Raw genomic sequence first — 21,973 nt, 5'->3', positions numbered from 1 at the left:
ATTGGCTTCCTATGTCCTCACCCCCACACTACATCCCCAAGGTTAAAGTCACACTTGGGGCAGCTCAGCATCCTGAAAGTAGGAGGGAGACCTTTGAGGTGATGTGGAAAATAAACCAGACAAGACTTACAGTGTGTTAGCAGGAAGTGAGGGGGGACATGTTGCCTGTTCCAAAGGCTGTTTGCTCACTCTTCAAGCCGGGCGTGGTTTCAGCTCAGGGTCTTTGCACCTGCTGTTCCTTTAGCCTGAACACTCTTCCAAGGACCATCTTCACTGCCTGCCCCACCTCCTTCGGGACTTGGAACAAATGGTGTGGCCATTCCCGACCAACTTAAAGTTGCCATCTCTCCCACTCTCTTCACAGTCCCCCTTTCATGCTTTTTTCCCCAGCCACAGAATGTATAACCATGTGTTATACACGTTATACACATGTTCTGTATTTTGTTTCTTGTCTGTTTCCCCCAACCAGAATGTTCGCTCCACTAGGACAGGGAGTTTGGTGTTTTGGTGCTCAGTATTTGGAATGCCCCACGCCCCACAGGTTGAATCTGGCAGTGTGAGGCTGGGTAGGTGCTACCTCAGCCCTCCTCCCCCTGCCTCTACGGTGGTTGAGGGCCAAGCACATGGTTACCACCTGATCCTGAGAGTCATGATGCTCCCCTGTTGTAAGAGGGATGGGAGCCTGGCCCTAGGATGGGCAGGAGTGCCGAGGTGCTCAGCATTCGTGCCTGGAAAGGCCTGGGAGATGGGCCCACAGCTGGGGGGCCTAGATGTTGCTCCAGGTCTAATAGGTTTGAAAAGGGGTCAGGAGACAAGGACATCTTAAAACATTTGTGGGCTCCAGGGAAAGCAGGCAGCCAGGCAGCCTTCAGCTCCAGCAGGATGAGCAATGAGGCCAGGAAGACACAGAAGTACAAGGAGTACTGGAGGGGCACTAGGGATATCAGGTTTCCTTTAGGACACCTTGTCCCCTGATATATCAACTGTCATGTTCCGCAAGGTGGGACAAACAAGCCCCTTCCATGGAAGGGCTACAGGTAGCTGGCAGGACAGAGCAGCCCCACGGGAATCCAGATCCTAGCCCTCTTTACTTCCTCCACTGCCAACACCCAATCACCTCCCCTTGCCTGATCATGGCCTGGCCTCCTCCATCTCCCAGGTTCTGCCCAGACCCCTTCAGCCAGAGGGATCCTGTTAAGACATACTGAATAAAACACATCATGTTGCTCCTTACCTCACAACCCCCCCAAAGGTTTCTCACCCAAATTCTCACCCTAGCACACAAGGCTCTGCATATAATCCACCCATGCTCCTCACTCAGCCAGCTCCAGTCACAGGGGCCTCCTCAAAGCTCCCCATAAGGGCCAGGCACTCTCCCTATCTTTATGCTGGCTGTTCACCACCCCTGGGACAGGCTTTCTCACCTCCCTCAGGACTCTGGTCAAATGTGTCAACTAAAATAGACCCCTCCCTGCAGCCTCTATCCTGTCCTTCTTCGCAGTCACCTCCCAAAATGGCTTCCCCCTTTCATCTGTGTCTGTTTCCTTCCACAATGGCAGGGAGCATGCATGGTCTGTTCTGTTCACTGCAGCAGCCACAGGGCCCAGAAAAACCCAGGCACACCAGAGGTGCTCAGTGTCTTCTGATCTGAACAAACTGACAGCTTTGGCCCAGCCCAAATGGGACTGTGAAGAGACACTGAACAAGAACACCCAACAGTGGGGGGGAAGTCAGGGGTGAGACCTGAGGAGAGTTCAGGCCTACAGGAGGTGATGCACCCTCGTTCTCCCCCTACACCCCCAAATCCCTCCATCACTGGGCCAGATCCAGGCTTTGGTGGGTGCAGTGCCAGCCATGAGGGGTGGGCTTAGGTTGGAGAACAGCAAAGAAGGCAAACCAAGCACACAGCTCCAGCACTAGGTCAAGTTCTTTACTTCCCAGAAGTGATGGCTAAAGGGAGGGAGGAGAGGGTGAGAAGAGGAAGACAGAAAGAGCCAGAGAGAGGGAGGAGCTGGGAAGACAGGGGACAGTAAACCACTGTTCTATGAAGTCTCAGGAGGCAAGTGCTCAAGGTAAAAAAGAGTCCTGGAGAATCGTCCGCAGCTGCGGCAGCTGCGGGAAGCATCTCGGTTTCCTTCTGTATATAAGTCCTTGGGGGAAAAAGGCTGCCGCGCTGCCGCTGCATTAAATAGTTATGTACATCGCAGAGTCCCAGGCCGTGGGCAGGCAGGGAGGGGGGTCATTTCACCAGGGGCCGAGTTTTATCATCATCGCCGCACTGGTGGGCTTTGTACTTTTTCACCTCTGCCATGTACTTGGCCCATGCATCACCTTTACTTGTTAATACCTGTTGGGGGGAGGGGAGGGACACACGGGGGTTGGGAAGGAGATGCCAAGGAGGCCAGGAACCAGGGTCAGGACTGTCCTGAGACAGCTGACCCACCCACAGAGTCACCGCAAAGGTCTTGGGTGTGAGGTAAAGATATGGAGAATCAAGTTATCTGGGAACTTTGTTGAAAGCCCTCCTCCCCCACCCAGTACACCCATCCAAGGGCTAGATACTGAGGAGGGAGGGACAGGGCACCTGGGCCAGGAACTGAGGCTGGAAGGAAAAGGCAACGTGGGCGGCCCCCCATACCCAGCCTGCTCACCTCATCCTCCGTCTTCTGCTTCTTGGCTACTATTCCCGTCTTGAGGGCTAGTTTGTTCCCGCCTCTGCGCTTGCCCACCTGGGTGAAGGGACAGAAGACTGCAACGGTTACAGGAGCCGGGGCCCGCCCTTGGCGGTGCTGAGGCCCACTACACCTTCCTAGCCCGGCCCGGTGGCCCGTCCCGACGCCGCGCCCAGCTCCACCAGCCGGCCGACCTGCGCAGCAATCAGAGAGGAGCACACGCGACTCAGCGCCTGCCCTGGGCCCATGATGCCCAGGCAGTCCTGGGCCCCCGGGCTGCCCTCCCAGGGAGAGAAAAGAATTCCCACATCGGTGGGGACGAGCGCTGTCCTCACCCTCCCCTAGTAGAAACCACACAGGCAGCAACAGCTCCCTTTATTGAGCACTTACTGTATGCTAAGCCCTGTGCCAAGTGCTTTGGATATACTATCTCCTTCCACTTTCACATTCACCTTACGATGAAGGTTACCATCCCCATTGTAAAGATGAGGAAACATCTCTGAAAAGGAGAAGCCTGTACCCTGGATCATGCCAACAGCAAACAGTGGAGCTGGATTCAGGGTCAGGTGTGTCTAGGCCACAGAGCAGCATCCTTAACCACCAAGCAACACTGTTGCCCTACATGTAACCGGGCCCGGCCTCTTTGAGGATGCTCCTGCAAATGGCCCCTTGATGAACAAATGAAACAGGCAGTGACAACTACTGCTATTCTCACCCACAGAGGGGCACTCGGCCTCCACCCAGTTCTCACACCAGCCCAGGTCCTGCCACTTCCCCTTCCTCAAACATAAGTCTTACTCTGAACTTTCATCCTGGTCCTCTGTTTTCTCCCACAGACTTGAGGGTTTCTTGTGCCCCAGGGGCTGCAACAGGCTTTACGGACATCCCATCCCTATCCCTCAGCCAGGCATTAAGTGACCTGTGCTGCTGGGACTATTCTCACACTCATTTCTGACGGATGAAGAAACTTGACCCCCAGTTCGTTACTCTCACACCACACTTTTTTCTCCATACCACAGGAACTTGCTCTCAACACCAGAGACAAAGCAAGCTCAGAGCTGACAATCAATATAGGTACCATTTCTTTGGCCTAGAGTTTCTCAATCGCATATACTAGTGACATTTTGAACTGGATCATTTTTGTTGGGGAGGGGGAGACGGTTGTTCTGCACATTGTAGGATGTTGAGCACCATTCCTGCCCTCTACTCATAAATGTCAATAGCACTCCCTCCCCCAGTTCTGACAACCAAAATATCTCCAGACTTTGCCAAATGTGGGGATGATGTGCGGAGAATCGTCCCCAGTTGAGAACCACTGGTTTAGCCCTTCCTATAAGAAAGGCCCAGTGCTAATCACATCAGAAGATGCGATGATGCCCATTTCTGCAAGCAGGGAAAATGAGGTTAGGCCACATCAGACGCCCCAGGAAAGCAGAGATGCCTGTCATAATCAACAGAGCATACCCATGACCTAGCACACTGCCCAGCAAAAGGTAAGGTGCTCAATAAATGGACACTGGACGAATGAGACTCAGGGAAGTCAAGCAAATCTCCTAGGATCACACAGTAAGCAGTCTGAGTCTCTCATCCACACAGCTCAGAGTCCAGACTTGACTATGCCCCCCATCCCCATAGTGGGAGATGGTCCCAGTATCCAAAGTTCGGGATTCCACTCAAACAGGAATCCTGGTATCCTGGTTTCCCCATCCTCGGAGCGCTGTTAATAATGGAATTCCCCCCAGCTCCCAGTTCTTGCGGGCATACTGCAGGGGTCCCCACCTCCGCCCCCAGACCTCTCTCGTCGAGAATCCAGTTTCCGAATCCTCAGCGGGTGACCCGGACGGCTCCCTCATCGGGGTCGGAGGGTGGACCTGGATCCCGATCCCCTTTCTCGAGCCCGATTCCCCCTGCCAAGGAAGGCCCTGGCGCCCGCCCCCACCCCCGCGGCTCCTTACGAAGCTGAGCGTAGGGCCCGGGCCGCCCTTCCTCTTCGGATCCCCGGGACCCGCGGCGGCGGCGGTGGCCGGCTGGTCGGGTCGCTGCGGGCCCGGGGGCGGCTCTTCCTGCCGCTGCCGCTGCTCCTCCTCCATCTTCCGCTTGAACAGCTCCAGGAAGCTGCCGTCGTTGGCGAACAAGTTCACGCCGCCCGACACCGGGCTCGAACCCGAGCCCGACACTTCATCATCCCCGCTCTCGGGCGACGTCCCGGGCCCGGACTCAGCCCATCGGCTCCCGCCGCCGCCGCCGCCCGCGGGGCCCGGCGCCTCCCGGCCCGGAGGTTCCGCCCGTCTCCCTCGGGCAGCCATTTTGTCGCCAGGTACCTCGCAAAGGATTCCGGGAAGGCCGCTCCGGGCCCGCGCTTGGCGCCAGACTTGCCTCGTCCCGGGCAATGCATGCCGGGAAGACCGGTCTGGCCCTCAGCCATCCGCAGTGGAGGCGGGGCATGAGGGGCGGGGTGAATGAGGAGCAAGGTTTGACGCTACGCGCCGGGGGGCAGACGCCCCGCCCCGCCCCCGCCCCGCGGATCTTTATAGCCCTGCTAGACTCCCGCAGACGTTACGCAGAGAAGGTTTCTTCCGGAATGAGACTATTGTCTGCGCCTGGGGCTGTAGCGGGCTCTCGGAGTGAGGTTCCCGCTTGGGACTTGGGGGCGTATTAGCTTTTCGCAGCTAGAATCTACTTCTGGCACCAGGGATAATCTCAGTGAGGGATGGGACCTCGCCTGAGGCTGTGTGCTCCGCTGACACCTCGGAAGCTGGGTCCCTAACTAGAACTAACTAGAGGGCATATCTAGCCTGGGCCCCCAGCATAGAAATGGGGGTGTCTCTGGATTGGGTACCTGTCTCTGGGGTGGAGCTTTTATTTGGGAATAGAGACACAGCTGACTCCAAGGAGCTGGGGTCCCCATTTGAAAGTCAGGGTATTATTTTATGTGTTAGAGTACTCAAATGAAACCGAGGATATTTCTAGGCTGGAGTCTCCATCTAAGAGTGTCCGCTGAGGGCCTGGGACCCAGCCTGTATTCCTGCCCAGGGCAGAGTTTCAGAGAATTGGCTGAACTGGAGTTTCCCCTCGCACAGAGAGCAAACTGGAAGGAGGTTTTCGGGAACAGGGTCCCTTCTACGACAAGGAGCGCAGTTGCAAGAGTTGTCCCTGCCCTGTCCTGTCCTGCATGGGGGCTCAGGGCTCACTGGACAAGGATCTGCGGACCTCGCCCACAACTGGAGTCGCCCTCCCTCTAATCCACTAGCAGCCCCGTGACCGTCTCCAGCCAACGAATCGGTTTGTTTATGATTGGTTTGCGTCAGGAGCCCGGTGGTTCCCAGCCAATTGAATAACAGAAGAGACGGACCTGAGGCGGTGTTGGGACCCAGGTTGGAGAATAGGGGGGGAATGATCGACATGAAGTTGAGCCTATGGAGTCAGGTCAGGGTGGACCTCGGATCTAACTTCTTGAAAAAGGTATGCAGCGGGTGTTTGGCCGGTTGCTAAGGAGAGGTTGCCGGCTACCGGGACCTGAGAGTGATTGGTAAAAGTAAGAAAAGATGTAGCCAATGAAAGGAGCGCTGCAAGACTTAGGGGCCAATCAATAAAGGGGAGTAGCCTGGGATGTACCAATATGTTAATTAGGCAGGGGGAGTCTTTGAAGAAAATATAGACAAGAGGCTGACAAACTGAACCTTGGAAGGGGAAGACGTTGGAAATATAGCTTCTATTAGCTCCTGAAAGTTAGGCCATGAGAAAATTAGTTCAATCTTCTAGCCTTGATGGTGTTGTGATAGGAAATTTCCCCTGTAGGTGCTTTGCATGGTGCGCTCCGCTTGATCACGTGAGCCGTTTCCAAGATGGCGGCGGGGGTGGCAGGGTGGGGGGTTGAGGCAGAGGAGTTCGAGGATGCCCCTGATGTGGAGCCGCTGGAGCCCACGCTTAGCAACATTATCGAGCAGCGCAGCCTTAAGTGGATCTTCGTCGGGGGCAAGGGTGGTGTTGGAAAGACCACCTGCAGGTAAGGAGGCTGCGATGGTGGCCGGGAAAACGGGTGGGATGTACCACAGGGCGAAGGGGAGGCCAAGGACCGGGTCTTCCACCACCAGCCGTGCAAGAGGGCTGGGCTGGGGCCTTCCGGGTTGTACTCTTCGGAAGTTATCTGGAGCAGATGGAAGCTACCTCCTGAATACAGGCCTGTTCAAGGGCTGAACCACATTGGATCCAGCGCACGGGAGCCTGGAGAGCGTTTAGATGTCCCAATCAGCTAGACTGTATCAGAGTGAGCCCAGAGTAGGGGGAGGGGCAACGGGGCGACCTGTCCTAGTCTGGTGAACCTTGCCATTCTATGCCCACGTGGGGGTGGGGGTGGGAGTGGAAGGCAGGAGAGAGGGCACATGATCAGACTACCCATTCAGCTGGGAAGAGGGGGAGGGGTCCCCGGGGCAAATTACCCTGGACAAGTGGACTGAACTATCGAATTTAGCAGGAGGTGCAAAGGACCCCATAGCTTAGAGTTGAGGGAGGGGACACAGGGTCAAGTTGGCTGGATAGCTGGACCATGTTACTTTGTGCCACTAAGGAAGCAGGCATCAGGAGGGACGGACACATTCAGTTGAACCTTACCACTATATAGCCAGCTGGAGGGCTCAGTAGGTGAGGTCTGATAGGGTCCCTCTGCAGGGATTGAGGCTTGATCCCACAGTCATCCGTACTCTTCTCTCAAGGCCCTTGCTGATCCAGGTCCCCTGCTCCTGGGACCCTTCTTCTCCCCATGCAGACCTAAGGAGCACAGCCTAACCCTTCACTTCCCACCTTTTGGCCTTCCCCTTGCCCAGCTGCAGCTTAGCAGTCCAGCTATCCAAGGGGCGGGAGAGTGTTCTGATCATCTCCACTGACCCAGCCCACAATATCTCCGATGCATTTGACCAGAAGTTCTCCAAGGTGCCTACCAAGGTCAAAGGCTATGACAACCTCTTCGCCATGGTGAGTGCAGCAGGGCTCAGCCCCGCCCCGCCCCCCCCCCCCGCCCCAGCTCTGGCAAAGGCACCTTCAGGCCTTTCCTGTGAACACCCACCATCAGCTACCATGTCCTGCCCATTCTCCATCCTCTGTCTCTCCACTTTCACTCCTTCTTCAACATACCCACAGGGGAATAAGTGAGGAACGTTTGTGGAACAGAAAGGAAGCCAGAGTGACTGGAGCTTAGTGAGCAAGGGAAGGGAGGGAGACATTGATCAGGACCACATGGTGTAGGACCTTGCAGCCCACTGAGATCAGTTTAGCTTTGTTTCCAAGTTAATGGGAAGCTGTTTGTTTTAAGCAGAGTAATGTCATGGCCAAATTCGTTTTCCAAAAAGTTCCCTGTAGTTCTCATGCAGAAATTGGATTGTAAGTCAAGGATGGAAACAAGGAGACTGGGACAGTGACCAGGCTAGGAATGATGGCAGCCCAAAATTGGGAGGAGGGGTGAGAAGTGGTCAAATTTGGGATGTATTTTGGAATTAAAGCAATTTAACTGCTTGGTTGTAATGGGTGAGAGAAAGAAATGAATTAAGTATAAGTACATGTCTTAGTTGGCTCCCTGGGCAGCTGAGGTGGGGAAGACTGGGAGAGGAGCAGGTTTAGGAGGCCAAAAGTCAGGAATTTTATTTGGCCACAATGAGACCAAGGTGCCCACTGGTCATCCAAGTGGAGACATCAGGACAGCAGCTTAGTTATGTGAACCTAGAGCTCAGAGGAGGTTGGCGTTGATTTGAGAGTCATTGTCCCAAGGGTGGTATTTAAAGCTGTGTGAGTGAAGGAGCGCGTGAAAGAATAAAGAGGCCCAGAAACAACCCCGGGGGCACATCAGCATTTAGGGTCCAGCAGAGGAGGAAGAACCATTGAAAGAGGCCGAGAAGGAGCCACAGGTGAGGTGGGAGGAAAGCAAGAGAGTGTGGGCTCCTAAGCTCCAGGAGGACAAAGGGACTAGGGCAGAAAGGTTGTCGGCTCTAGCAGGCACATCAGTTTTAAGCAGATCACCCTGGGAATGGGGGCAGAAGCCTGCCTGGAATGGGTGAGCTGAGGTGGACACAGTGATCACCATGATGAGAGCAGAGAAATGAGCATGGCCGTCCCTGGAGAGGGAAGGGAATGAGGGTTAAGGAAGGCTTTTCTGAGGAAGGAGATGCTAGTGTATGTTTGTTTGCTGCTGCACATGCTTCAGGAAATTCCCTGGTGGTCCAGTGGTTAGGACCCTGGGCTCTCACTGCGAAGGGCGCAGGTTCAACCCCTGGTCAGGGAACTTAAGATCCCACAGGCTGCGTGGTGCAGCCGGAGGAAAAAAAAAAAGCTTCAACTGGGAGGGACAAGTGATGTTGCAGGAAGGAGTAAGGATGCCAGCTGAGGACGGGCCTCAGGCAGGCGTGAGCTCGCTCCAGCGCACAGACCCAGGACTTGGGCTCTGCCAGGACCAGGGGCTTAGAAGGAATGTGGGGGGACTGGGGCGTTTCCTGGGAGGAAATGAGGGCGTTGGCAGCCAGTGGCTTCGCTTTCTCACTGAGGCACAGGCGAGGCACAGGCCTCAGCAGAGGGTGAGGGGCACACGGGTCAGAAGGGGTTTGAGGAGGGAGAAGATGTGGCATTAACATTCCCATGGGTGGATTTTCTGGCTCGTCGAGTGCCTGTTGGAGATTTGTGATCAGGAATGGGGAGCAAGGTTGAGTTCTTCGTCTGGGGTGTTCCCCTGATGTTCACCTCGGTGTAGCCATGCCACCGAGCTGCGAATAACCAGGATGGGGCTTTTGCCAACCACAGAGGGAGAAGGGAGTGTTTGCAGAGGAGACTGGGCTGGATGAGAGTGCCGCCCAAGAGGGACACTGACGGTGAACAAGCGGGCAGAGGTGCGGGGATGAGGTGGCCCAGGAAGGTCTAGAATAACAGGAAGTGAGAAGGCTGGGGTCAGAGAGTGGCCTGGTGACTAGGAACAACCCATCAAGGGTGTGACTGTGGCGGGGTGATGTGTGGACAAGCTCCCTGCAGGGAAATGACCTCTGAGGCCAGGGAGTGGAGGGCTTCACCACAGGAAACATGAAGTCAAGTAGAAGAGGTGACACAGGCGGGAGATAGAGAGGCAATGGGTGCAGGACGGGCCAGGGACCCCAGGCTTGGTCATCTCCTTCATGGAATCTGCATCCACGTTGAGGACCTACTCTGTGCCAGACACTTCCAGGCACTGGGGACACAGCAGTGAACAAGACAGAAAAACCCCTGCCCTTGTGGGGCCGGCATTCTGGTTAGGGAGACAGGCGAAAATCATGCTAAGTAAACCATGTGAGGAGAGGCCAGATGTTAAGAAGAAAGGAAAGCAGGGCAGAGGGGGCTAGGGCTGCACTGTTAGATTGGGCGGTCAGGGAAGACTCATGTTAGAGGAATGATCTGGAAGAGGTCACAGGCCCGGGTCGGGGAACAGCCCGTGAGAAGGCACTGCAACGCACTCTGGCTTCCCTCTGGGACACTGAGCACACCTGGCGATTTTCCATCTGCTTGAGAAAGACTTTTAACAATCTGTGCTACCACCCGAGACCTTAAGCGCCTAAGGGAAGGGCCAGGGCACCTCAGGGGTCTCCCCAGCTGTGACCTGATGAAGGGCTGTGCTCAGGGCGCCCCACAGGCTCCCTCGGGCTCTGTGCCCAGGTGGGAAGGCTCCAGCAACAGCAGCCTGAGTCTTGACCCTCTCGGCCCCCAGGAGATTGACCCCAGCCTGGGTGTGGCGGAGCTGCCGGACGAGTTCTTTGAGGAGGACAACATGCTGAGCATGGGCAAGAAGATGATGCAGGAAGCCATGAGCGCCTTCCCAGGCATCGATGAGGCCATGAGCTATGCAGAGGTCATGAGGTCAGGCCCGGGGGGGACTCTGGGTGCCCGGCGCTGCCTGGGGCTAGGGTGGAAGAGGGGGCAGAGCGGGCCTGATCCTCGTCTCCCCGCAGGCTGGTGAAGGGCATGAACTTCTCGGTGGTGGTGTTCGACACAGCGCCCACAGGCCACACGCTAAGACTGCTCAACTTCCCCACCATCGTCGAGCGGGGACTAGGCCGCCTCATGCAGATCAAGAACCAGATCAGCCCCTTCATCTCACAGGCAGGCAGAGCCCCAGGGCATCCAGGAGTCCCCTGAATCAGAGTGGGCCCCCGGACCCCTAGATGTGCAGTGACAAAGGCATTTCCCACATACGCTGTCAGTCAGCGCTTCCCAGTGGGTGGGATGGATCTTCACTGCGGGGGGACTGTTCCCCCTACTCCGCAGCACTCAGTGTCCCCGCCTCCACCCGCTGAGTGCCCCAGACAGAGCTTGAAAGCACATATCCCAGAGCCAGGTGGCCCAGGTTCGAATGCTTTGCACTCTGGTGTGACACAGCTGTGTGACCTCAGGTCACTTCCCCTCTCTGGGCCTTATCTGTCAAATGGAGAGCATGCGAATCCCCCCCATGGGTTATTATTAGCACGACATGACAAGCCTGATGCCTTCACACTTTTGCACACCACTGCCACCTCCTTGGTTGTGTGTGGTCCCCCGGCGGGGACCTGTGCCTCAGTCACATTTGTGGGGCACTTAACTGTGTGCCAGATGCTGTTCCAAGCACGTGACATGTCATATAGCACAACAGCTCTACACATGAGGAAACTGAGGCTCTGGGAGGTCAAGCTAACCTGGCCACAGTCCCGCAGAAATGGCAGAGCTAGGGTTGGACCCCTGCGATCTGCTCAAGGGCCCACACCTTTAACCACTGGGAGGTGTCAGGAGTCGTCCCCCGGGTGTCTAGTGAGCCCAACCCAGGGAGTATAGTGCGCCCCAGGTAAACCATGAGCCCTCTCACATCGTCCCCACAGATGTGCAACATGCTGGGCCTCGGGGACATGAACGCAGACCAGCTGGCCTCCAAGCTGGAGGAGACGCTGCCTGTCATCCGCTCCGTCAGCGAGCAGTTCAAGGACCCTGTGAGTTGCGGTTCAGGCGGGCGGCAAGAAGCTCAGGGGAAAGAGACAGGGCTGAAATCTGCCCCTCCCTGCCCTCTCTTGGATCCTGCAGGAGCAAACCACCTTCATCTGTGTGTGCATTGCTGAGTTCCTGTCCCTGTATGAAACGGAGCGGCTGATCCAGGAGCTGGCCAAGTGCAAGATCGACACGCACAACATCATTGTCAACCAACTCGTTTTCCCTGATCCCGAGAAGCCCTGCAAGATGTGTGAGGCCCGCCACAAGATCCAGGCCAAGTATCTGGACCAGGTGCGCACACCCACCCTCCCGCCCAGCCCTCATACCTCTGACCCTGGAAGCTGGGGTCGGGCCCAGCCCAGCCAAGGCACTGCTGACCTTCTACTGTATTCTCTGACCTTTTGCTCCAGCACACCTTCTGTCCCTCGCCCCAATCCCCTGCCCTTCACCCACTGCTTCAGACCTTCTGATTCTGGCCCTCATAGACTGGCTGGCCTGGCCTGGATACCTCTCACCCTGGGGAGTGGGAGGTCCAGCCCAGTGGTCTCTGACCTCACTGGCGCCACTCCCACCTATGGCCCTGTGAAGCCCTTGCTCATCTTCTCTCCCGGACTCTGGGAGACCCCTGGCCCGACCCTTGACGTTGATCACCTTCCGTCCCTGCCCTGTGGCCCCCTGACTGCCGCCTTCTGCCCTCTACCCCTGCCGCAGATGGAGGACCTATACGAAGACTTCCACATTGTGAAGCTGCCACTGCTGCCCCATGAGGTGCGGGGGGCGGACAAGGTCAACACTTTCTCTGCTCTTCTCCTGGAGCCCTACAAGCCCCCCAGTGCCCAGTAGCACCACCACCAGCCCCAGCTGCTGCCATTTCACACTCACCCGCCACCCGCCGGGGCAGAGTTTGCACAAAGTTCCCCCATAATACAGGGGAACCACTTGGGGGAAGGGAGGCGGGGAGGGGGTCTTTTCCCCCTGGTGGGGCTGGGGGAGCTGTAGCTGCCCCCGCACCTCTCCCCGCCTCTCCTCCCTCAATAAAATGATCTTAAACGACTGTGGATGTTGACATGGGGGGGTTGGGGCCTAGTACCTCCATGCACATTTGCAAAGGTTGTACACTGCACAAAGATGTCACATCCAGAGAGGCACAGATGTATGTTTAGGTCTCTCACAACAGAGACCTAATAGAGATGTGTGTTTATTGTGGTAATTTTGGAAGGAGGGTCCTTCTGTAAAGGGGTGCCTTTTTCTAGCTCTATATGGGTAAGGGTGTCCTCTGGGGCTGTAAAGCCTGGAGTAGAAGAAAGGGGCATCTGCCCACTTCCTTCATGGCTCAGAGCGTGGGAACGGGGAGGCCCCTTGGCCAGCCCCAGGCTGGTAGGGAGCGGATTAGGTCGGCAGCAGGCCCAGCACTGCCTGCTGTTTGGTTTGGGAATTAGTGGGCACCCTGGGCAGAGGCTGGGCCTGCCAGACTGCGGATTAACAGTCTCCACCCCCACCCCCCCAATTCCTGTTACATAGAATGGCATCAGCCCCTCCCAGCACAGGGCTGCAACAGGGGGGCTGATTAAGGGGCAGGATGACAAAGGACTCAGGCTGGACGGACCCTGAAGTCCTGTCCTGCCCCCAGAGCAGTCTCACTGAGTGGCCTGCCGCCTGTTTCCTGCAGTTTGAGCTTCAGTACCCTAAAATGGAGACAGAGGTGTGGCCATTCATAGGGCCATGGCACAAATTCACCTGACCCTGGAAGGGTTAGCAAACCAGCCTGAAAGGCATAAAGCAGCCCCCCTTCTCTCCTTCACTCCTCCCTCTGCCACTGCCTGGACAGTCACTGTCATCCCCAAGACCCAGGACTGGCATGACCTTGGGCGTTTGCAAGTTCCGAGCTGGAGCTCGATGGGGGTGGCGGGGGAAAGGGGGTGACTGAGGACACACATGAGTCAGGAAGTGGTGTTCAGACAGTGCACACCCAGGGTCTAGGCATGCCAGGGTGTGTGTGTGGGGAATGCAACCACGAGCCTAGACGTGTCCCCCCAATTCAGTCAGGTGGGCACGTCCACGTTGAGGAGGTGCTTGTAAACGAGCGTGGCAGTGCAGCCCATGGCAGGACCCCAGGCTCCGAACCAAACTGCCTGGGTTCAAATCCCAGCTGTGCCATGAACAGGCTGTGCGTCCTCTGAGCCTCAGTTTCCCTACCTGGATAGCGGGAATTAGGAACACAAACTTCACATTGCCTGCTTGTGAGGACGCAATGAAATGAAATAGGTAACGCCTTTACAGTGGCCCCAGGCATGTACCTGCCAAGGACTATTTGTTACTGTTCACTGTAACAATTAGTAAGCATGTGAACTAGCCCGGGCAACCCGCCTCTGCCCCAGCAGGGGTCCAGCAGGCTGAGTGTGTGGGGACAGTGAGCTGGGGGAGGGGAGATGAGCACGGGGGTCGATGGGGGCTGTGGAGGGGAGGGCTGGCTGCAGTATGTGAGGATACATCCAAGGGAATAGGGGTCTCTGGTCAGGTGTGGAGCCCATCAACCTGAAGCCTGTCGCCTCCCCAGTTCCCGTAACTAGCAGCATCACCCCTCATCCTCTTTTATGTGCTGTCCAGCAGCTGGACAGCAGAGGCACGGGTCCGAGTACAGCCAGTCCGAGCTGGTTCCTAACTACCCCGGGCTGGGCAGACACCTGCCAGATTAGGAACACAGCGTCCTGGCTGGCCGGACCTTCGGGGGCAGGGTCGAGCGGAGCCATGTGCACTCCTGGTGCTGGGGTGGACTTGAGAGGCTCAGGGGCACCCCAGGGCGCCCCTCTTGGAGCTGAAACTCTGAGCATCTGCCCCTCCCACACTGGGCTATGCATTCAATGGTGAGGATGGAGGGTTGTTTGTGCCAGGCTAGAGTGCCCCCTTTGTAGGTGTGTCTGTAAAGGGAGAACATCTGTCCTGTATCCATGCCAAATGTGGGGACAAGGTTTTGTGTCCCTGAGCTTGTGTGTTCATGACAACGCCCAAAGTGTCTGAGACCCAGGGTGTGTGTTTGCCTGCCCATCGCCGCCCGCAGTGAGCGGGTGTTGGGGAGGGTGTGTCTTACGTATTGATGTACAAATAAATGCAGGTGAGTTTCATGAGGGGTTATGGCCTGACTCCATCTGGATGTGACCCTCTGGGTCTGTGGGACTGTTGGGAGGGGTCGATGTTGTATGAGTGTGTCTTTGCTACATTGGCATATCAAAGGGACTCCCTAGGACCCGGCTCTGACCCCAGGACTGTGTGCTGCTGTGCTGAGGGCAGGTGCTCCTGCATCTGGTGTGTGGCCGTGGTGCGTTTTTGTGCAGGGGAGATCAGGAATAAATGTCTGCCTCTTATAAACCTCCCTCTGTGTGATGGCTCACGTGTGAAGGCATTCTGGGGTCGGGCTGGGGTTTGCACTTGGCTGGTTGTGTGCCCTTGTGTGTGTCTTTATTACATAGTATGATCATGAAGGAATTCAGGGTGCCTGGGTCCCTGCCCCTGTGTTCCTGGGTGGCTGTTTGGAGCACTATGTGGGTGCCTGAGAGCTGAGAGCCTGGTGGGTTAGGGTCCATCTGCTTTATATCTGCGTATGGGGGTGGGGGGAGCTAAGTGTTGTCTCTTTGGTGACTCTGGAAGTCTTTGTGACAGTGCGTACTGCTTTCTGGGTCACCGTGGTCGTGGGAGGCTGTGTTGAGGAAAGCTAAATGTGTGTCTGGGTCTATGGTGTGTGTTTCTAGGTGCATCTTTGTGTGTGATTACAGGTGAGTGTGGAGCGACCCAGACTCACTGAGCAGTGTGTGTATATGTCTGGGTCTGGTAAAGACAGGGTTCCTGCCCCCTCCTCTAGGTCTAGGTCCAAGATTTCTTGGATCTGCCAGTGACTGACTGGGTGACGGAACAGGAAGGAGCTAAGGAGGACAAGGTGAATTCCCCACCCCCTGCCCCAGGTAACAAACTGATGAGACTTCAAAGTTCTGAGGCTGCAACTGAGGGGGGAGGGCCAGGGAGGGGCCACCCACGCCCAGTCCCCAGCCCCCTCCCTCACAGAATCTGGCTTCAGCCCCACCCAACCCTGAAGCCCATCCTTTCCCTGTCCCTGAGTGTCCCTGAACCAGCCACCAGGTGAGAAGGACCCAGGCCTGGGGGAATAGGGAAACTTGAGGACGAGTCGGTCTGCGGGCAAGAATCCGAGTCCTCAGGGTAGGGTGTGGAGGGCTCTGAAGGCTAGAGGGGAATGGACAGAGGAAAGGTCCAGGCGGATCCAGAAGAGGGAGGGGGCAGAGCCAGTTCGATTACGTGGGAGGGGGGTAGGCTGGGGCAGCTGTGCAGGAGAAGGAGCCAGCCTGAGGCTGAGGGGCTATGGGGGAGGACCTGCGGCCTGGAAGCTTGGGGGTCCGGCTTTGGAGGGCTTCAAAAAGAAGTGCCGGGGAGAGAATGGGCCGAGACTGGGTTAGGGGAGTAGGGGGAGGGAAAGCAGAAGTGGGACTTGAGGGAGGGAAGTCAGTTGGAGCCCCGGGAACATAGAAACTGAGGCGCTAGGGACTCGGGGAGCGGGGGGGAGGCTGTAGATGGCGTCCAGGTAAGGGGTATGGGATCAGAGAGGGCAGCTCGGGTTAACTCGGTGGACCAAGGGCCTTGGGGGTGGGGGATGAACGGAGAGGGCCTGTGGAGGTCGGCGCAGGACGCTGGGACCTGGAGTCCAAGGAAGGGAGTGGCCTCCCAGAGGGGCCTTGGGGAGGAGGGCCGGGGGCTAGGGCAGGACTGAGCAGGTGGGAGGGGACGGGAAGCTGAGCCAGAGCCGGTACCGAGGAGGTGGCCGGGCGTGGAAAGTGACGCGGAGCTGAGTCGTCCCCACACCTTTCCACCCTCGCCCGCAGCCTTCCAGCCCGGCCCGGCCCCCCATTCCTCGGCCCCCAATCCCGGATCCGGTCCAGCCCCCTCTCCTTGGGCTCGACCGGCCCGGGCGCCGCGATGACCGTCACGTACACAGCTTGCGTGGCGAACGCGCGCTTCGGCGGCTTCTCGAAGCTGCTGCTGCTGTGGCGCGGGAGCATCTACAAACTTCTGTGGCGCGAGCTGCTGTGTTTCCTTGGGCTCTACATGGCGCTGAGTGCCGCCTATCGGTGAGGCGGCCCCGGGAGAGGGGGGAGGGCCGGACGGCGTGGGGGCGTCTGGGGAGGGGCTCCGGACCGGCCCCGGAGGAGGTGCGGGAAGAGAGACCTGCAACTGGGGACCGGGGCTCGCCCGTGATCCCGCGCCCCCTCCCTCGCAGCTTCGTGCTGACCGAAGAGCAGAAGCGCTACTTTGAGAAGCTCGTTCTTTACTGCGACCAGTACGCCAGTCTCATCCCGGTCTCTTTTGTGCTCGGTGTGTTCGCGCTCCTGAGTTCCCCATTCCCTTCATCCTGAGAAACCCATTGCCATTCATGCCTTTTGGAGACTCCCATTCCTGCCTTTCTGAGACGCCCCCCCATCAAAGCCACCCCCCCACAAATCCCCATTTCTGTGTCCTTTAGGCCAAGTATGGCCCCAATTCCTGAGACCTTGTATGTCGCCTGGTCAGAGGGTCCCCTGAGGTGCCCCCAATGAGAACTCCATGTTATGCATAGGCTTATCCCTGGTCAAAGGGTCCCCTGAGGTGCCCCCAATGAGAACTCCATGTTATGCATAGGCTTATCCCTGGTCAACTCAGGGACTGCCATTTGTGTCTGCATGGGATTACTAGTGCCTCCCCTCACATGTACTGAGCCCCAGGGACCCCCATCCAAGGACCCCACATGACTCCATCCTTTCAAGTCCAGCCTGAGGGGCATCTCTCTGACAAGTCCCAGCCCCCTGTCCTCAGTGACTTCACTTGACCTCAGCCTTCCTCCCACCATTCTGGGCCCACAAGGATGGGGTGACCAGCCTGCCCCAGATTCCCTGACTTAGACACCATGCCCAACCCCTTCACACATCCCTGGCTCCGGGGCTCCCTGTGGCTTTGGTGACAACCTGCCTGTGGGCCCTTTGTCTCCACCTCTATACCGAGATCCCAATCTCCCATCCCAGGTGACATCCAAGTAGCCAGGGTGATCCAGCCTGCACAAACCTCTCTGACCTCAGGGCTGAATCTCCAGGTTCCCAGCTCAGGTGGCCCCACATGGTCTGGGTATCCAGCCTACCGCATGTTCCTGATGAAGACCCTATGTCACTCCTCTTCCCATGTCACTCCTCTTCCCCAAACCCCTGGCCCTAGTGTCCCAACTGAGTCTCCCATTCCCGGCTCTCCTGCAGGCTTCTACGTAACGCTGGTGGTGCACCGCTGGTGGAACCAGTACCTATGCATGCCCCTGCCCGACGCGCTCATGTGCGTGGTGGTCGGCACAGTGCATGGGCGCGACGAGCGCGGCCGCCTCTACCGACGCACGCTTATGCGCTATGCAGGGCTCTCTGCTGTGCTTATCCTGCGCTCTGTCAGCACCGCTGTCTTCAAGCGCTTCCCCACCATAGACCACGTGGTGGAAGCAGGTGAGGCTCCGGCCAAAAGGAACGCGAGGGGGGGGGGCGGCGCAAAGACTGAGGGTGGGGCAAATAACCCCCGACCTCACCCCTCCAGGGTTTATGACCCGCGAGGAGCGTAAGAAGTTCGAGAACCTGAACTCATCCTACAACAAGTACTGGGTGCCTTGCGTCTGGTTCTCCAACCTGGCGGCGCAGGCTCTGCGCGAGGGCCGCATTCGCAACAACGGCGCCCTTAAGCTGCTGCTGGAGGTGGGCTCTCCAGGTGGTCACTCATATAAAATGCCAGGGAAATTGTACCCCACGCACCCTGAGGTTGTGTGCCTGCCACGCACCTCCCACAAGGCGGATCCCAACCACCCTTATCTAGCAGCCCCCAGGTGTACACTTATCTCTAGGGGCGGCTCCTATGTGCATAGTGCCCCTAGGCGTACACTCACCACTAAATACTCTCCCTGAAGTCCCTAGGAGCACACGCCCACCTCCCACCAGGTGCCCACTCACCTCCATCCCAGGTAAACCCCCCACTTAATCCCCATGTGTGAGCTCACTATTCAGGCCCCCTCATGACCTGTATCTGCCTCCAGGAGCTGACTGTGTTTCGGGGCAAGTGTGGGATGCTCTTTCACTACGACTGGATTAGCGTACCCCTTGTCTACACCCAGGTAACCCCGCCGTGCCTCTTTATATCCCGCGTCAGAGGCCCTGGAGCGTTGGTCTCAAGGAGGAACTGAGGGCCAGCTAAGACCCCATCACAGTGACTCGCGATCCTAGCTCTGGTCTCTCCATGACCCCCCAAGGCCCAGAGAACCCTGAATTGGCACCGCATCCTGCCCCTCCCCCAGGTGGTGACCATCGCTGTGTACAGCTACTTCCTGGCCTGCCTCATCGGTCGCCAGTTCCTGGACCCGGCGCAGGGCTATAAAGACCACGACCTGGACCTGTGCGTGCCCATCTTCACCCTGCTGCAGTTCTTCTTCTACGCGGGCTGGCTCAAGGTGGGTGGGGCCCCGAGGCCAGGACTCCAGGGGTGGAGCGGGCAGGAGTTTTCAGTTCTCCGCCTACCTCTCCTCTTCCCCACTCAGGTAGCTGAGCAGCTCATCAACCCCTTCGGAGAGGACGACGATGACTTTGAGACCAACTTTCTGATCGATCGCAACTTCCAAGTGAGACTCTCTCGGTTAAGACCATCCCTGGGCTCCCAAAGCGGCCCTGGCCCCACCCCTGCTAAGACTCGCTCAGACATTGCCCCTGATCCATCCTTCTCTGTTTGGTCACCACACTCCTACCCATCCAGAGGGGTCCACCCTGCGGTGCCGGCGCTTTTCCATGCCCACTCTTCCCCGCGTATCCTCGCCCGCAGGTGTCAATGCTGGCCGTGGACGAGATGTACGACGACCTGGCCATGCTGGAGAAGGACCTGTACTGGGACAGAGCTGAGGCTCGCGCTCCCTATACCGCGGCCACCGCCTTCCTGTTGCAGCAGCCCTCCTTCCAGGGCTCCACCTTCGACATCACGTGAGCCAGTGGGGATGGGCGGGGTCTCTTGGGGGCGGGGCTCATGACTGCGGGGTGTACCTGATTGAAGGCGCTGTGGGTGACCAGGTCGGGGCTAAAGGCTACACCCTGGAGATTCGGGGCTAAGAGCTAAAGTCATGAGGACTAGGACGGGGCAGGGGTCAGGGATCCGGGTCAAGGTCTGAGACCCGGCCACTAACTGGGGCTAAGGGCTACAGTCAATGAGGACTGGACAGGCCAGAAGCGATACCAAAGGACAGGCGGCAGGGCCCCAACTTGGCCTTTTTTTTTTTTTTTTTTTTGCGGTACGCGGGCCTCTCACTGTTGTGGCCTCTCCCGTTGCGGAGCACAGGGTCCGGACGCGCAGGCCCAGCAGCCATGGCTCACAGGCCCAGCCGCTCCGCGGCATGTGGGATCCTCCCGGACCCGGGCACGAACTCGCGTCCCCTGCTCGGCTAGGCGGACTCTCAACCACTGCGCCACCAGGGAAGCCCCAACTTAGCCTTTTGAGGCCTAAGTTTGAGCATAGCCAGAGCCAGAGGATAAGGCCAGGCTCTCGGGTGAGGGGCCAAGGTCTTTTGGGATAAGTGGGACAATGGGGTGGAAAAGCAGCGTTCCTCGGTCCCAACTCTGTTGATGAAGAAGGGAGAGGCCGCAGCGCTGACCCATTGTCTCTTCCGCAGGCTGGCCAAGGAGGACATGCAGTTCCAGCGGCAGGACGGCGTGGATGCGCCTCTGAGCGATGCACACGGCGACTTCCTGCAGCGCCTCCTGCCGGTGGGCGCGGGCATGGCCGCTGGAGGCCTGCTGGGCCGGCGCCTGTCTTTATTGCGCCGCAAGAACAGCTGCGTGTCGGAGGAATCTACAGCCGCCAGCTGCGCATGCGCGGGCGGCCCTGATGGCGCGGCCCTAGAATGCAGTTGCAGTAACGCGCTGCTAGACTTAGGCCTGCCGGAGCCGGAGTCTGACCGCCACGCCGGCCGCGAGCCGCCAGCCCCCGGGCCACCCGCCGAGCCCTTCACCGTTGTGCCAATGCCCGGGCCCCGGGGGCCGGCTCCACCCTGGCTGCCCAGCCCCATTGGCGAGGAGGAGGAGAGTCTAACCTGAGACCCTTGGACCCTGGATCCCCAAGGACAGGGAAAATGTCCCAACACCGCCCGCAAGCAGTGGTTTGGGCTTTATAAGCTGCCTGTGGACTCTTGCCTGCCCGCTTCTTACCTGCCTGCGTCCCGCCTTTACGTTTGGCACAGAGGCTTGGAACACTTCCTGTGGGCCAGGCACTGCACTGAGGGCAGGGTATTCTTCCAGCATCTTTGAACTGCCGGTCCTTACCACCAGCTCTACTTCCTACCCGCCACTGCGTGAGAGTTTTTATCAGTGTGTCTTGCCTTTCTTCTTTCCTCAAATTGGACATGAGTGCCCACCTCAATGAGCTGTGAGGATGAAATGAAATGTGTCTTTAAAGTGTTTGGTACATAAAAGTGCTCAATAAACTTTTAGTGTTTTTTTTGTTTGTTTGTTTTTACTCAACTCCTGCCAGGCATTATGCTAAGTAAGCTTTAAGGAATCCTCCAGATTATTTGATGGTGCCCTGCCCACTTCTTCCCAAATTCTCTCTGAAATGGCCCCATTAGTGCCCAGGGCTTTACTCATTCATCAATGTAGGACCCACGGTCCAAGGACCATAGCTTTCTCCTGCCAGCGTTTTTTTCTTTTCTTTCTTTTTTTTTTTGGCCGTGCAGCTTTCAGGATCCTAGCTCCCCAACCAGGGATTGAACCCAAGGCAGTGAAAGCACGGAGTCCTAACCGTGAGACCTCCAGGGGATTCCCCTGCCAGCCTTGATTTATGTTTCTGCAAGTGACCCCTCTGCCTCAAGCCCCTGAACTCTCAGATACCCCTTCAGTGCTCCAGGTCTTACATCAATCGTATGTAGATGACTCCCGAATTTAGAAGTCCAGCCAGGATCCCTCCCCTGACTCTAGACCCAGAGAGCCAACTTCCTGCTTGACATCTGCATGTGGGGATCTCACGGGCACCTCGAACATAACATGCCCCCAAACCAGCTCCCTATCGGCTCCCCACTTGTCCCAACCTCTGTCAGCTTTGTCCTTCCAGATGATGAGGACAAAACCTGGGAGTCACCTTCAACTCCTCTCTTTCTTTCATCCCCTCTCCTTATCAACCCAGTAGCAAATCCCATCAGCTTAGTCTTCAAACTGTATCCAGAATCCAACCATTTCCCATTCCTCCAGGGTCCACACCCTGGCCAGAGCCCTCACCATCACCCAACCACCCACCTGGACTAGTGACCT

General features: G+C 57.4%; 3 protein-coding genes across 5 annotated transcripts; 2 read left to right on the top strand and 1 right to left on the bottom strand.

The window, feature by feature from the left end:
* Positions 1-1,909: 1,909 nt before the first annotated feature.
* Positions 1,910-5,057, bottom strand: TRIR (telomerase RNA component interacting RNase; the record flags this gene model as incomplete). 2 transcript variants are annotated; one of them, XM_082621127.1, is made up of 3 exons in its annotated part: positions 4,628-5,041; positions 2,652-2,729; positions 1,910-2,347 (listed from the first exon to the last, which is right to left on the bottom strand). In XM_082621127.1, exons 1-3 carry the CDS (start codon positions 4,976-4,978, stop codon positions 2,240-2,242), a joined length of 537 nt encoding a protein of 178 aa, XP_082477253.1. In that variant the 5' UTR covers positions 4,979-5,041. The 2 variants fall into 2 exon arrangements, with proteins under 2 accessions (XP_082477253.1, XP_082477254.1); XM_082621128.1 differs by lacking the exon at positions 1,910-2,347 and having other exon boundaries at positions 2,653-2,729; positions 4,651-5,057.
* Positions 5,058-5,256: 199 nt separating this feature from the next.
* Positions 5,257-12,687, top strand: GET3 (guided entry of tail-anchored proteins factor 3, ATPase). Of its 2 annotated transcripts, none has more exons than XM_082622493.1 (7): positions 5,257-6,678; positions 7,496-7,643; positions 10,387-10,535; positions 10,628-10,778; positions 11,528-11,635; positions 11,727-11,924; positions 12,044-12,295. In XM_082622493.1, exons 1-7 carry the CDS (start codon positions 6,518-6,520, stop codon positions 12,101-12,103), a joined length of 975 nt encoding a protein of 324 aa, XP_082478619.1. In that variant the 5' UTR covers positions 5,257-6,517; the 3' UTR covers positions 12,104-12,295. The 2 variants fall into 2 exon arrangements, with proteins under 2 accessions (XP_082478619.1, XP_082478618.1); XM_082622492.1 differs by lacking the exon at positions 12,044-12,295 and adding an exon at positions 12,345-12,687 and having other exon boundaries at positions 5,262-6,678.
* Positions 12,688-16,535: 3,848 nt separating this feature from the next.
* On the top strand, positions 16,536-21,045 carry BEST2 (bestrophin 2). Its single transcript, XM_082622899.1, has 9 exons — positions 16,536-16,765; positions 16,915-17,009; positions 17,918-18,151; positions 18,240-18,394; positions 18,730-18,807; positions 18,988-19,140; positions 19,228-19,308; positions 19,506-19,660; positions 20,344-21,045. The coding sequence occupies exons 1-9, from the start codon at positions 16,614-16,616 to the stop codon at positions 20,765-20,767; spliced, it is 1,527 nt and encodes a 508-aa protein (XP_082479025.1). The 5' UTR covers positions 16,536-16,613; the 3' UTR covers positions 20,768-21,045.
* The last annotated feature ends 928 nt before the right edge of the window (positions 21,046-21,973 follow it).

Source organism: Mesoplodon mirus (genome assembly GCF_964341445.2).
Source record: "Mesoplodon mirus genome assembly, chromosome: 5".
NCBI lineage: Eukaryota > Metazoa > Chordata > Mammalia > Artiodactyla > Ziphiidae > Mesoplodon > Mesoplodon mirus.
Note: the sequence above shows the minus strand (reverse complement) of the source record. Positions and strands in the feature narration are given on the sequence as shown.